General features: G+C 37.6%; 1 protein-coding gene across 8 annotated transcripts; it reads right to left on the bottom strand.

The window, feature by feature from the left end:
- Positions 1-1515: 1515 nt before the first annotated feature.
- Positions 1516-14865, bottom strand: LOC111332963 (secretion-regulating guanine nucleotide exchange factor-like). 8 transcript variants are annotated; one of them, XM_088752896.1, is made up of 18 exons: positions 14500-14865; positions 14076-14165; positions 13064-13148; positions 12168-12250; positions 11526-11574; positions 10958-11033; positions 10444-10469; positions 8779-9826; positions 8558-8699; positions 8073-8222; positions 7330-7421; positions 6203-6266; positions 4858-4947; positions 4679-4747; positions 4091-4267; positions 3436-3560; positions 3059-3095; positions 1516-2411 (listed from the first exon to the last, which is right to left on the bottom strand). In XM_088752896.1, the coding sequence occupies exons 8-18, from the start codon at positions 8833-8835 to the stop codon at positions 2245-2247; spliced, it is 1170 nt and encodes a 389-aa protein (XP_088609022.1). In that variant the 5' UTR covers positions 8836-9826; positions 10444-10469; positions 10958-11033; positions 11526-11574; positions 12168-12250; positions 13064-13148; positions 14076-14165; positions 14500-14865; the 3' UTR covers positions 1516-2244. The 8 variants fall into 8 exon arrangements, with proteins under 8 accessions (XP_088609022.1, XP_088609027.1, XP_088609028.1 ...); XM_088752901.1 differs by having other exon boundaries at positions 3436-3557; XM_088752902.1 differs by having other exon boundaries at positions 4679-4735.
- Position 14866: the final 1 nt, after the last annotated feature.

Genomic DNA, 14866 nt, shown 5'->3' with positions numbered 1-14866 from the left:
ATTCTCTTTAAGGTCTCATCTGCTGCCTCAACGAAATACATCGCACAATCCAGCACAGTAGGTGTGTCTGTCACCTGTCGCATTTCACTATTAAAATACTCGTTAACGAGTGTAAGAAATGTTCTTACATCAACAACTTCGAGCAGATGAGGACATTCTTTACTTATTCGCGTTCGGAGGCGATGGAGGAAGTTCTCGATGAAAGTTACTGAGGCGACTGTCTTCTCAGCTGGGGTTCCCTGCGTCGAAAAGTGGACCACTCCGCACTCTCCTGCGCGCTCACTGAAACGGCATGCCTTTGAAACAAGTTTGCACCACGAAGCAAAATCTTTAGTAATTTGAGAGGTGCAGTGATAAGGAGCGAGCTCCCAAGGAGGTCTTCCATGAACGGATTTTTCGTGGCCACAACGGAAAATACTGAGACCGATTACTATGGTCTTTGACGACATTGTCACAATTGGCCTGAATGACCCTGAACCACTTTCTTTGTTGGAGATTTTCGACAGCTACAACTTACCAGACACTGTACATGTCATGCTATCTCATGACCAATGACGTAATCAATTTGAAGGGATTCACAAATTTACCGGAAGTAATGCTGTTTTTCCAGCCCGGGTACAAATTTACGTTTTCTTGCCTCCAAAAATGTTTTTAAGCATTGGTAGATGTTAACTGGAAATTTCAAAACTTTGCTAGGTAAGTGTTTATGACTGAGTAATACCCAGTAGTAAACAACAAACTATCGCCTTATTTATTTCTGCTCCCGGTTCCCGCCCTCATGTAGATACCGCTTCCCACCCCTTGTTCTCCCGCTTCCCTCCCTCTCCCATCCCTTATTCTCCCGGGCTCCCGCCCCTCCACAGGTTTGTATACAAAAAGAGGATAAAGCCTTTCAAAGCCAAATTCTGAAAACGTCATGTCTAGGTGTCAGTTTGAGAAACAACCTTTAAAATTTTCACCTTCTTTCAAGAAGAGTATAAATTATGAAGCTTGCTGAAGATTTTAGAGAATTTGAGGGGTGTCGTGTGGAGCCCGAGTGAACTTGAATTCACGTGATTTTCCGTCGATGCTTTCAAACCTGACCTGGTTTCAGAACACAGTTGTTCATTTCGTACCGCATTGTAGACAAAAATTGTGTAAATTGGACTTATATCAACCGGCTCTGAGATCAACGTCTAACTTATTACGATACGAGGTTTAAATTAGATTTAAGAGCAAGTCTACGTATCTCACGCTACGATACCAGACACCGTCAAGCTTAAACCCTGTTCAAGGCCTCCAGTTCAGAAGAACGCCTTTTTTTATACACTGAACGTTAAAACTATGTACCCTGTTAATGTACTCAATACCTTGAAAACCACACTCTGCCAAGAGGCACATTACCTTTTAGGCCAAATAACGTAATGACTCCATGCAGGTATGGAACAAGTTTAGTCTCTTTTCACGTTGTCCAGTTGAGACAGGACATTTTCAGTTTCATTTTAGGGCTGGATATAAACGAATACTCTCACAGTGTTTTGGTGTGCTTTTTTAATTTTATAAACTTACTTATCATTCGTCTTACAACTGTCATCGTTTAACGTGATAAAAGAAATTTCCGACACGCATCCCCGACCATTTCATATGTAATTCCTCTTGAATATGCCACAAGCATCGAATCATTCAGTTTTCTGTTAAAATAACCAAACAAGTTATCAACCACATAAGCGTAAGAACAAACGTATTTTGTTGGCTCTTTCGATGCAGTTTTGCTTTCTTTTAATGTCTATATGAATTAACCTCTGCATAAAAATTCAACCAAAAAAAAACATGAAAATTATGTTTTACATACAGAGGAACACCACTCACGGGCACCTCACTCTAACAGTCAAATGTTTTCCTAGTCTGGACAGAAGATCCACACATTCTATCTCGTTTGACCCTCTCTCAACATGCTGGCAATGGCCACGACAGCATGTTTCAGATAATAAAATGACCTTTTGTCCAGGGGCATCTTTTAAGTGAAAGATAAAACGTGCCACAAGTAGAGTGTCTCGCTTAACTTGACAGCTTTACCCTGCTCGCAAGAAAAAGACTGACTGACAGACAGAATCGGTCCTATACTTTGTGCTTCCAACCAGCAGGAATCCAATCCACCAAATCAACCTCTAGCCATTGCTATACCAGGTACTGGACACCATATCTTCCAGACTATGCTCAACAACTTGAATGACCACACATTTCTTCTCAGCTGTGGGTAAATTGCTATCCCTTAACAACAGCAAAACTGTGTCCTCCTCCACATCCGATCAAAGAGCTGATATAATCATGCAGCTTATAAACCACACTCGGTTGATGAATATTTCTAGTTTCATTCTCTCTTCCACAAATTCCATGTTCATTCCAACCCCAAGTCCTGATTGAACCAGAATCTGACAACAGAAGAATTAAATGTTTGTACCCAAATTGAGACAATTCAATTTTTGGTCTGTGAATCATATCATTGACACTAATACAGTACCAAAGATTACATACTATGCCTCCCCACAAAATCAGTCATAATAATCGAGTCCATTAATAATCAAGTCCCCTCTAAAAATACTAGGTACGCTAAATTTAATTTAGTTTGTCCTAAGTTAATACGCGAGACAGATGGTGGAAAGTCTTTCTTAATCAGAGCTTGCAGACTATGGAATAAATTATCTTTAGAATTAAGACGTAAAGATTCTCTTCCTGCATTTAAGAAGTCTTTTTAATGTAATTTTTAAAGAACTGTGTCTAAATCATTTTACTATTTAGCTTAACAATTACTCTTATTTTCAATTGAGGGCCCCAAGTTCATTAGCTTTTAGCTATTTAGTGATACCCTCTATAAATAAAGTGTTTCCTTACTTACTTACTTACTTACTAGTGGATCACACAACAATGATTTGAAAGTCAGGTAATACCACTCTCTCTAAAGAAAGAATTTATCCTTAGTATCCAGGTAGTATAACTTTTTTTATAAATAGAGCCAGACTTTGACAACTTTGTCTCAGTCAGAAAAAATGTAGAGATACTATATTAGTTTGTTACTGACCTAACAGAGCCATGTTGTGTTCAGCACCACACAAAACCTAAAAGTAACATATTAACCATATAGGGCAATCAGGACACTCACAGTTGTTACAGTAGAGCTTTGTATTCTTCTGACTTAGAAACCATAAATGCATGATTCACACTTTTTAAAGGTTAGTAAACCTATTTTCTATTTTTCTGTTTATCTGTCTGTCTTTGTCCAAATGTAAAAACACTTAACTTTTGCTCTCAAAGAGAGAATAAGGCCATTTTGTCACCCTTTAAATTGTGAGCCTTTGTTGGATACAGCAATTTAAGTACTTCATTTTGCTATATACTGGTTGAGAATCTATGAAAAACTATAATTTTGAAGGTTTGTCAACCAGCAAAAATGCATACCTGATTAGCTCCTCTGACAAGCACAACCTCTGCTGGTTCACTACAAAAGCTGAGTTGTACAACCTCATCACCCAAACCTAACTGACCATAGTCAGCACGGCCCCATGAAAACACTCTGACATCTTCTGTTGGAAGACACATCAAATTAGTGGAGCTTGTATGCATTAACTACACAAATGGAGCATCAAAAGTTAGGAAAGTATGGTACAACCATGAAGCTGAGAAATTTGAAGGAATGATAATGAATGGCTTACCATTCCCATACAGCTGTCTAGACTAACATGTGAGATTGTCACACTATGTAGATGCTCCCATCGACAACTAACTAGCTTTCAATCAATGCTGTTTGAAAAATGGTGCATCTGTCCTGCACTTAGTTTTCCATTCTGATGTTCAAAAATTGGATCAAAATCAGATGGTGTTGCTTTGAAAAATTCTGATTGAAATTTTTGTTATCAGGCTTTCCCAACAATATACTAAGTACAATATTAATACAATAATCAAATTTTATTAATGGTCTTAGGATACAAAATTTCTTATCACCAACACCACTCTACTTGTACATTTCCTGTTAGATATTTATCATCTCATATCTGATGTTCCCTTTTAAAATAATACTTGCCAAATATCTTTCTTCAAAGGATGGCAATATTACCTGTGACAGCCAGCAGGTGGCTCCAACCTGTGTGGACTTGGGTTACAGTAACACTTGATAATAATCCACCAATCAGCTGTGGTGTCATAAACATTTGATGCTCAGTTGATTGGGCATCTGGGGGTCTGCCACACTGTCCATGTTGATTTGAGCCCCAACAGAAAACTTGACCTGAAGCTAAGCAAATTCAAGTTGACTTGAATTTGGAGTCAGATTTACTATCATCACTCACATCATCACTCTCTCACAAACCATCCTAACTCATAACATGTCAACTCATGGTAGTTAAGCTGAAACAATACCTTTGGGAAAAGAGGGAAGCTACAGGTATGGTAAGACCCAATATTATTTTAGCTCCACCAATAAAGAAATCTCTCTCTAATAACACCTTCCCAGAGAGCATCAGTTTGCCACTCTCTGTTATATTATTTTGTACATATTGACATGCATGTCAATAAGAAGAAAAGAACTAACTAAAAAAATGGTCAAAACACTGTAATGAACATTGGTTTGGATGAGATTTTAACAAAGAGACCACCAGGATAATTTGATTGAAAAAGAGTATTTATAAAATTGATAGATTCTTACTTGTTAATGCTGCTGAATGGTATGCTCCTGCCACAACCTCAGTTATCTGCTGACCATCTGAGAACAGAACTATAGGCAATTGTGGAAAATCCATCAATACTACGGTGCTGAGATATGGAGATTTCATAATGATGCAGCACCAGCAAAATTACCATGACAGGCAAAACAAATACACTAACCCTGTTGAGGAGTTGAACAATTGCCACCAGTTTTTCCCATGCCAAGCTGTCCCTTCTTATTTGCTCCCCAAGACCACACAGATCCATCAGCTTAAATGAAAGATAAACATTACAAATTAGAAGACGTCAACAGTGCATGAAATTGTATGGACTCTGCACTGAACCCTTTGTTATGAACATCTAAGTTACCAACTATGCCACTTTTTTATCCAAACTTTTTTTTTTCTCAAACCCCTGCTGCCTCAAACAATTTTTCATTGTCCCAAGTATTCAAGATAATGAGGTCTACACTGTAAATGTCACAATTATATTTCGGGCTCTGTTAGCTGCTAAGTACATTTCAATGTAAATGAAGTGACACATCTACAAAACTATGTTTATGCAAATTAAAGTCTTAAAACAAGTATCACTTGTTATTATATACATACTGAGATTTAGACACGGAAAAGCCGCAGATTAAATTTTCGTTCGCAAACCGATGTAAACCAATCAAATGTCGCGTATTGCTTTTCCCACATGTGAGAAAAGCAATAGTCCAATCAGGAGCTGCGTATCATGTTTTTTCACATGTGAGCCGTACGGCAAGTTGAAGTTTTCACTCAAGGCTGGTTGGCACGGTTTTGTACACCGCACAAGCCATCGCTTTGCAAATAGTTTTTACCCGCATTTCTTCCATTGTTAATATTGAAAGTTCCTGTCTCAGCGAAAGCCATGAGTGAAAAGCGTTTCATTATCCAAGATTCATAACTTTTGGATTTTACACACTGCACAAGCCCTCGCTTTGCAAATAGTTTATATTTGCATTTCTTCCATCGTTAATATTGAAAGTTCCTGTCTCGGCGAAAGCCATGAGCGAAAAGCGTTTCGTTATCCATGATTCATAACTTTTGGATTCATAGCTTTTGGATTTTATTTGAGCTCTTTCCCTTTTTACGAAGCTGCTTTCTTTCAGTGATTGTTGTTTGACCACTTTGTTTAAATAAAGCTTGTCATAATTTAAGGAGGGTGTTCAATTTCAGTATGTATATAACAAACATAATACCACCTGGAAAGTGCTTTGCACAGCGTTTACACACTCGTTGTTTTGTATCGGAAATCTCACTCGTTCGCTTCGCTCACTTGTTCGATTTCTGATACGCCACAACTCGTGTGTAAACACCGTGCACTTTCCATGAAGTATTCTATATTTACAACCCTATACTCCCCTTCCAGCTACTTTACCCTTCCTTGCACATTGTCCAGGGAATTCTGTTATATCAGAATGATATCCCCAAAGCTAATAATTTTGTCTCTCCTTACATATTTACTGGAGCATAGTTTTCTTTTGAAGTTTTATCTGACTCACCCAAAGCAATTAAAGAATGCCTTAGTCCTGCTGTTATGCTGATAACTTGTTCATTTGTGAAATACTACTAGAGAGTAGATAAAGAAGCCAAATAAATAAAAATTCCTAATATACACTTAAATAAGTGATGGTGTGGCTGACTGAAAACAAAAAATTAGAAAAGGAAACTTCATTTTTTAAAACAACAAGGCTAGATGAAGAGGCCAGATGGGTGGGACTCAAAATCAACATAGAAAAGACAAAAGCAATGAAGATCAATACAAAGAACCAAGAAAAGATCATAATCAATGGACAGGATATTGAAGATGATGATGAGTTCGTGTACTTAGGGGCCAAAGTTTGCAGAGAGGGTGGTGGTATCACTGAGGACTTGAAGAACAGGTTATCAAAAGCCAGAGGTGCCTTTAACAAACTAAAAGAAGATCTGGATCTCTAATAACATCTTGAGGAAAACAAAACTGAGGCTGTATAAAACTCTAGTAGTGCCAGTGTTACTCTATGGATCTGATACATGGAAGACAAACAAAGGAGATGATAAAGCAGTGAATGTATTCCATAATAGGTGCCAACGAAGGATCCTCCGAATCCGATGGCAAGACCATGTCAGCAGCAAAGAGCTACTGGAAAGGGCAGGCACGAAGCCACTGAGTGTGGAAGTGATGTCTCGTAGATGGAAAATGATTGGTCATATTCTTAGGAAAGATCGTAATAATGATTGCCATGTTGCTATGAGCTGGGTGCCAGAAGGTAAAAGGAGAAGGGGAAGACCAAAAACCACTTGGAGACATAGAGAAGAGAAAGAAAGGCAAGAGGCAGGTTGGAAGTCATGGGAGAAGGTGCGGACAGCAGCAACCAATCAAGAGGAGTGGAAAAGCTCTGTGAAGGCCCCATGTGCCACGAGGCATGAAAAGGATTGATAATGAATATACGTGGATTATATTAAATAAGTGATGGTGTGGCTGACTGAAAACAAAAAATTAGAAAAAGAAACTTCATTTTTTGCTGTGCTCATGGATGTTAAAAGCAATTTGTGAAAAGCATAGAGACAATAGATACAACTCATATGGCACACTTCCCAAAGAGTGAAGGTAAATATTAAAAATAAAAAGGAACACAATTATGGATACCTGAGATTTGGCAGGAGTGGTCAAATGACCACCAAATCTTCCTGTCCCTAGCTGTCCAAATGCATTTGAGCCCCAAACAAACAAACCAGCATCTGAAAAAATGATTTGAGTGACAATAAAAGTAGAATTTAAACTGAATGAAAGGATGAGTGTGTAGCTGTGAGAAAAGTGGTCCTGTTTTCTACACATTGATGCTTTCAGTAACCTTTGGCGGTCATCTTTGGCGGTCATCTTTGGAAGTATTAAGGAAAGTTCAGAAGTCCTCATTATACAACCAGTAATTTTTGGAAGTACAGAATATTCCACAAATTTAGGTAATACAGATGTGGATATCACAAGCACTTGACTTGAGAAAGGTGAATGTAGAGCATCTCAAGATATACATTGTACTTGAGTAACAAGAAATTAAGCACAAAAAATATTTCAAATTCTATAAATACTTCTGTAACATGTAATTACTAAGGAATAACAGATGTGGATATCAAAAGGATTTGACTTGAGAAAGGTGACAATAGTGTTTCAAGAAATACATTCTACTTGAGTGACAAGAATAAATAATACAAAATTATTTCAAATACTAGAAACATTTCTGATCAACATGTGACTAAATTTGTGATGCACAAACAATAATTGTTCATCAGATAGAAAAAGAGTAGCTTTTGTTGTTTCTGATTCATCAAGCTCAATAAGTTACTTGTGATTAAAGCTGTACAACTTAAAGCAAATTTAAAACTGAGTGTTACCAGTGACAGCTAAGGTGTGATTCCATCCACATGAAACTGTTTTGACACAACCGAGACCTTGAACATGACACAAAACTTGTCTATTCTCTGTATCACCAAGTCCCAGCTGACCTTTGTTATTCCAACCACACATAAACAGCTCACGGTTGTCTGGATATTATTTCAAAAAAAAATTATTGGATGAGATTACGGTAGGAAAAATGTTAATTTTGCAATGTTCTAGGGCTGACAAAGTTGACTTGTTGATTTAACATCCAAACTTATTTTAGCGCATCAGATCCTCACAACTTAGGGGATCGATATGATATGGAGAACAGTGGACACAAATGTGCATGAGCAAAGAGCAGTTAAAACATATAATTTATGGTACAAGAGTAGTGGACCTTTACTTTTAGGCAGTCATTTGCTGGAAACACGATGGGCTTTCCCCCAACGAGAGAGAAAATTGCATCTGAAAAATTGATGAAAAATTGCACGTATGTAACCTGTGATAATTGCTGTATGTCCTCCGCCTCCATCTATCGCCGCTACAACAAAGTTTTCTGGGTAGCAACTTGCATCAACGTTTTCAGGAAGCGAGACATCCTTCTTGTGGCCACAACAGAGTTGTCCGTAGCTGTTTGCCCCCTAAAAATCACGATGCAAAAAATCCTGCTTTTGAGTCACTGTTTGTAATTACATCTGAGCTCAAGTATGCCTTTCTTACCCACGAAAACAGTTCACTTTTTATTGCTTTCTCTAAAGAAGTCCCGTACTCCGCCATCTCTGTTTTGGCAAATAGGTGGTGTAACGGCTCTTAATTGTCTAAACCCGGCGTAAGAAACTAAAAAAAGGGGCGAGGGATAGGAAGGAATGGAAGGGGAATGTTCACCCATCCACATCAATTTCAAGCCTTCAATAGAAACAACTCGTTCAATTTTACAAATACTTGAAAAGATGATTCTCTTTACACAGATACCTCCCAAATGAATTGCAAATCAGGTCAAGAATTTCCAAAGCCATCATGCACATGTGACTGATGTGCCTTCGGGCAAGATGAGACAACCAAGACAGAAAAAAATTGATTGAGAAAATGTTCAGAGGGAATACTAAGGGATAAATTCTTTAACCTAAGGGGCTACAAGCAATCTTCCCTTCAATCTGCTTTCTTTGGAGTGGAGACTGATGAAGACAAGTCACCAGTCACTACTTTGCATTCCACCTTCATAAGACATAACATAAAAGATGGCATTAAGACTTTGTCTCAAGCAAAAGGAAGCTTATGTTGCTTCAAACCAGATAATTTTCCACGTACTGAAGTTAGAATATATATATGGGGCCCAGAAGGCCGAAACAGTACTGTCTGCAGTTAGTTAGTTATATATATATATCAATTTAGAAATACACAGGGCCATTAATACTGAGAATGCTCTTCTATCCAATTACACTACAGTATCTGGCTATTCATAACTCTTGAGTACTTGCAAAACAGGCAAAGAAATTGTTACTCAGGTGGTTCAAGGTTGTTAATTGCCTGCTGTCAAGATATAAGACCAAACAACCACTTATTTAGGATTAATAAATTTTATTACAGGTAGTAACTCTTACAAAATGATTTTTAACCTTACATCATTTTATTTTAAATTCAGACTGAACATGAGGAGTAAATAATATGTAAGTTCAAGTGAGGATTGCAAAAGAAAATATCCGAAGACTGAGACTGGATTTCCTTCTGCCTCCATAGTAGTGTGTTTGGCATGTCCTTCATGTTCCCACTGTAAGATAAAAAAGGAATAAATACATGAAAAAAGGTAGCCCCAAATATTTGTTACATTCTTTTAACACATTTGAATCAGAAAAAGCAGCAAAACAAAAAAAACCTAGAGCAGTTATTTTTCCACTAAACCAAAGAATTGTCAACAATAACAACTTAATCAGTAAAGGAATCTTACACAATTAATTTGGTAAGATACAAAACAACAAAGCAGCAACAATAAAAGCAAAAAGAGAATAGCACAAATCCTTGTTCAAATCACAAGTCAATTTCTGATTTGAACTATGATCAGTGCCTTTTCATAATGAATACAGCTATTGTAACGTGTTCGCTAAGACAGACAGTGAAACACCAGAGACTCTAACCACAACATTTAATCTTGTAAGCTGAGTGCAAATCAAGCGAAGCGGATGAATACATCCGGGAACTCAGATGTAAGGTAAACTGTATAAATTAAATCAACATACATAAATGAACATCCTTACAGCTACCTAGTTCAATATTCAAATAATACATCCATTATTGCAGTCTTGAAATTACTAGTGGGTTCAATATTCAAATAATCAATTCATTATGTAATCTTAACTATTGTGTACATGACATAAGACATATTCAAACCTGATAAAATCTTTTGTTCATTGTCACTGAGAAAGAAAAAACATACCCTGCTTAATTTTTCCATTTCCAGACTCTACAATTTGACAAAAAAAGCTAATTTTGTGAGAGCTCTGCGAGGTTACTTTTAATCAGATGTTCATACGAACGAGACATCATCTCTTCACTGCCCATCACAACTTTATTACTGTAAAGTACATGTACATTAATAGAAACAAGATTCACTACAGAGAAGTTCAATGATTGTCAATCTATAAGGCTAGCACAAGCTTGAAATGTCCTTAAAATATTTCTCCACTTGAAAAGAAAATTGGATTAATGTTACAACATTCTGTGTTATTTTGAGCCTTTTATCAACAATGAAGAAATCCTCAATAAATAGCTGGTGAATGGCAAATGTTGGCAAATCAAGATACAGATTAAATCTACTTTAGGTAAAATGGGTTGCATAATCCATTTTATACCATGGGTTAAATGAAATATTTTACTTTTGTCAGCATTAACTTATTCAACATACCTTTCAAAACAACCTTATTTTCTGACTTTCCTCTCGAACTGCAATGTTTTCTCAGTCACCCTCACCATTTTCAGATCTGCAGTACCATAGAGGGAAGTGGATGAGTAATAAAATAAATTTGACGGAGAAAGCTGAGACAATGCAAAGACTCTCTTCATTTCTCATAAATGAGACCTGAGAATGTCATGTACATGCTTAATTAGAGCAATTCCTAAATAAATGTCAAGAGTAATCTGAGATCACACTAGTTTTGCTTTTCCTTGGACTCTAAGGTTGGTGTAGAAAACTACATGTGATCACCTTCTCTGGCAGTCAGATGCAAACTGAGAATTGACAGTAGATTTGTTACTTCGATTTCCCTCCTTTTCAAACCATTTAATTGAAATAAAGTTAAAATTGGAAAGTTACATGATACAGGAAGTTTATCATCAGCAGACATTCACACTCCTCACAAGCAATCAGAACAGGTCTGTGAAATATCTCATCACATGACAAACACTAACATACTTGGATTACTACAACGACACCAAATAAAGACAACTTAACTTGCTCCGAGAAAACCACTTACAAGCATAGTGTAAACCACTCTGTACTGCATCACAAGGCTTGGCCAAAACCTTGGACAAACAGAACAAAATCTCATTACGAAACCTTTTTCAAGTATAACCAAAGTGGTGTAATTTCACTGTTTCCTGAAACAGTCAAAACAAAAGTTTTACATATGCAAGTCAAATGTAGATCCAGCAAAACCAAGCTGGATTCACATCATAACTAATTCACTTTTAACCAAGAAGAAAATTTGCGCAGATAAGCATCTTGTTTACACCGTAATGCAGAGATCTCCATTAGCCCCAGTGACCAGCAAAATTCGCCGGCTAGTCATCTTGGGCATGCCAGCTACTCAGATCCAAATAATAAAAAAATAAATACTTTGTTTTGCAACCAATGGCAACTTTTCCATTTGCGATGCCTACTTCCCCTTGGGTAAATATATTCCAAAATAAATTAAGTTTTCCTTAAAGAGCCAAGTGTCCACAAATGCTTTTGGCTGAATAAACTTGAAAGTTTCATCAAGAATTTCGCCACACCATCGCTTGAATCTACTTGCCGACGTCACTTGAACATTCAAACGTCTAGCAAACGAAACAGGCTCAGATTGCGAGGCAGCAGTTACCAACGAAAAGGAATCTACATTTATAAGACAACATACTCTGTATACACGTGCAAAATGGCGGAAAAGCGGCAGCGTGGGCTGGCTGAGATGTGGCAGTTGGCAGCTGGCAGCGTCAAAAACTAAAAAGAAAAAGGATGTTCCAGGTAATTATGTAATGCTGATGCAGACTTCAAGTTTGACTTTGAAGACGAGACACCTTAAGCTCTGCTTAACGTGCACTATTTTCAAACTAGCTGTTTTTGCAGTATTACTCAAAAATGTATATGTGGTTTATTAATAAAAGTTCTATAATCAGTGGCACGATCATCTCTCGAAATGCGCCAAAAATGCGCTTCTCCTAGCTTTTCCCTCCTCCCATATCTTCCCCTCTCCCCCCCCCCCACGCCAGAGGCGCATGGAAGGCACTTGCACACCGTTATAAATTCCTCTACCAGCTACTCCATTTTATTCTCCTACTCCAAAATTTAGGGAGAACCTTGCACAATGCCTACACTATACAGGCATGTTTCCAGCTAACAATCAGTTCTGCGTATTTTTGTATCTGCAACAGGAAAAGCCCTAGTTCCAGTTGTCTTTGGAGAAACTGGAACTCTTGAGAAAAGTTGAACTGTTTCACTTTTGAAAAAAGAAGCCACTTAGCCAAAGTACCTTGAATAGTTCTTATAACTTTTCAGATGAAAATTAAGAAACACATAGCCTAGGATTCTGCCATGAGGCATTACACAAATGGATACTATATGAACCTTCAACAATCTTTGTATTCACAACAAACAAAGAGCACAGACACTTGATACAATCATTTTTATCATCTACGTGATGCTGTCTCTGATTATTAATTTTCAACAGAAGCATTCAGACATATGCTTGTCATGTTGTTCTTCATTGACAGCACAAAATACTTGTTCTTGTACTGTAAAAGGAACTGGGTTTACCAGAATGTGAAGGTTGTCTTATTCCAAGTGAAGTGAGAATCTGATATGAGGTCAGTGACTCCTCCAAGGTAAAATTGATTTAAAGCTGGAACACAAAGAGAGACTAGTTGACAAAAGTTGTGAATAAAGGGGTTAAGCTTCTAAAGAAACTTTGGTGCTATGACGGTGGGGGTATTACAAGATATCAGACTTTATCAACTGAATTGATAATGTAACTTGGCCACTGTTAAGAGTTTCTAGAGTTGATTTTTCAAACTCTAGCATTTCATCAGAGTCCTTCCTTGTTAAATTGACAGATTTACTTTTCCTTACAGGCTTCAAAAAATAGTAATTTAAACAAACTGTACCAAAATCAAATTCAGGTACAATTGTGAAGGAGAAAAACCACTCAGACAGTGATACAGAGAATATTTTTCTCTTCAACGCTTCTGATGTGAAACTCAAAGCGAGCTGGGATTATTCAAGTCATCACAGTGGTTTTCTCTGAACACTGAACTACTTCAAACAAAGAAAAAACACTGGAATAATGATCAGCAGTGAAACTAAATAAGAAAAATGAACCCTATGCACAGTGAGAAAACAGCCTCTAAAAGACAAATTAATAGCTACATGTAAATAGACAAAGAAACAACAGAGGTTGCTGATCTAGTAACTGAAGTCCACACACTTCCAGGTAAGCCATTACAATGAAAAGATTTCCGTATAACCCCATACCAATCAAAAACAAAGCCGTAGTCCCAAAGGAAATCTGTTTTGCCTCTGCTTTCCATTATCCAAGAATTGAATGCATAATCAAGTATGGGGTTATACAGAATTCTTGCCCATTACAATTCCAAATTGCGATCTACCACAGGTTTACAGGAGAGAGAGAATCGCTGTCAGTATGTCAGGGGCAACCCATCTATACGAGATGCCACAGTACCACTCGCATGTACTGCAGCAACGGGTGTCAAGCACGTGTAATTCCTGATGCTCATGAAATAATTTGACTTAACCTCTATGCATATTATACCTTAGTTTTATTGGACAGCAAAAGAGGTCCAGATTCTGCAGTATTTTCTGAACCCTTGGATAACCGCCATCGCTACCAAACGCTTGGAATCTATTCAAAAATGGAACGACATACTCAAAACACTTGAATGTACGTGGAATTAACACTGCAGTTCAGTGCTTAAAGATACATGAACACATTCGACCCTCTGAAAAACAATAACTCCACTCAGACGGGAAAAAATTGAGAATGCTTTTTTCTTCAACGTTACGTAAAGAAACTCAAAGCGAGCTGGGATTATCCTAGTCATCACGGTGGAATTTTCAAGACACGATCTCAGAACAAAAACCTCATGACTTCCATGGTCCAATGAAGTTTCAAGCGACGACTAAGCAAAACCTCTGAAGTCACCTCCACGAATGCAATCTTAAGGAAATAATTATACCTGAATATTGAGAAGTTCAATTCAGCTACACAAGCAAAGCTGAGGTCCTCGAGGAAAACGAACTTCGTAAGAAATATCGATTGAAACCATCCTCCTGTAGTCCATGTGCTTTCAACAGAATAATGCTGACCGCAAAATCTTATGGGAGTTAAAACAACCCTATTCGCATGGCAAGCTGGGTAATATTAAAAGCCTGGAATGGACTCGGGAATTCCAGGTCACACATGCCATTTATTTTTTTGGGACAAGCTCCGTTGAGGGGAAAGTTTTTTCGCTGTCAGAAATACAATCGGGATCTGAGAAGCAGTACCAGTTGACATCTGAAACCAGAAATAGAGATAAACAAATGTTATGCGGGGGAAACGTT

This window comes from Stylophora pistillata, chromosome 3 (assembly GCF_964205215.1).
Source record: "Stylophora pistillata chromosome 3, jaStyPist1.2, whole genome shotgun sequence".
In the NCBI taxonomy this organism is placed as follows: Eukaryota; Metazoa; Cnidaria; class Anthozoa; order Scleractinia; family Pocilloporidae; genus Stylophora; species Stylophora pistillata.
The sequence above is the reverse complement of the archived record's forward strand: the minus strand, read 5'-3'. Positions and strand labels throughout refer to the sequence as shown.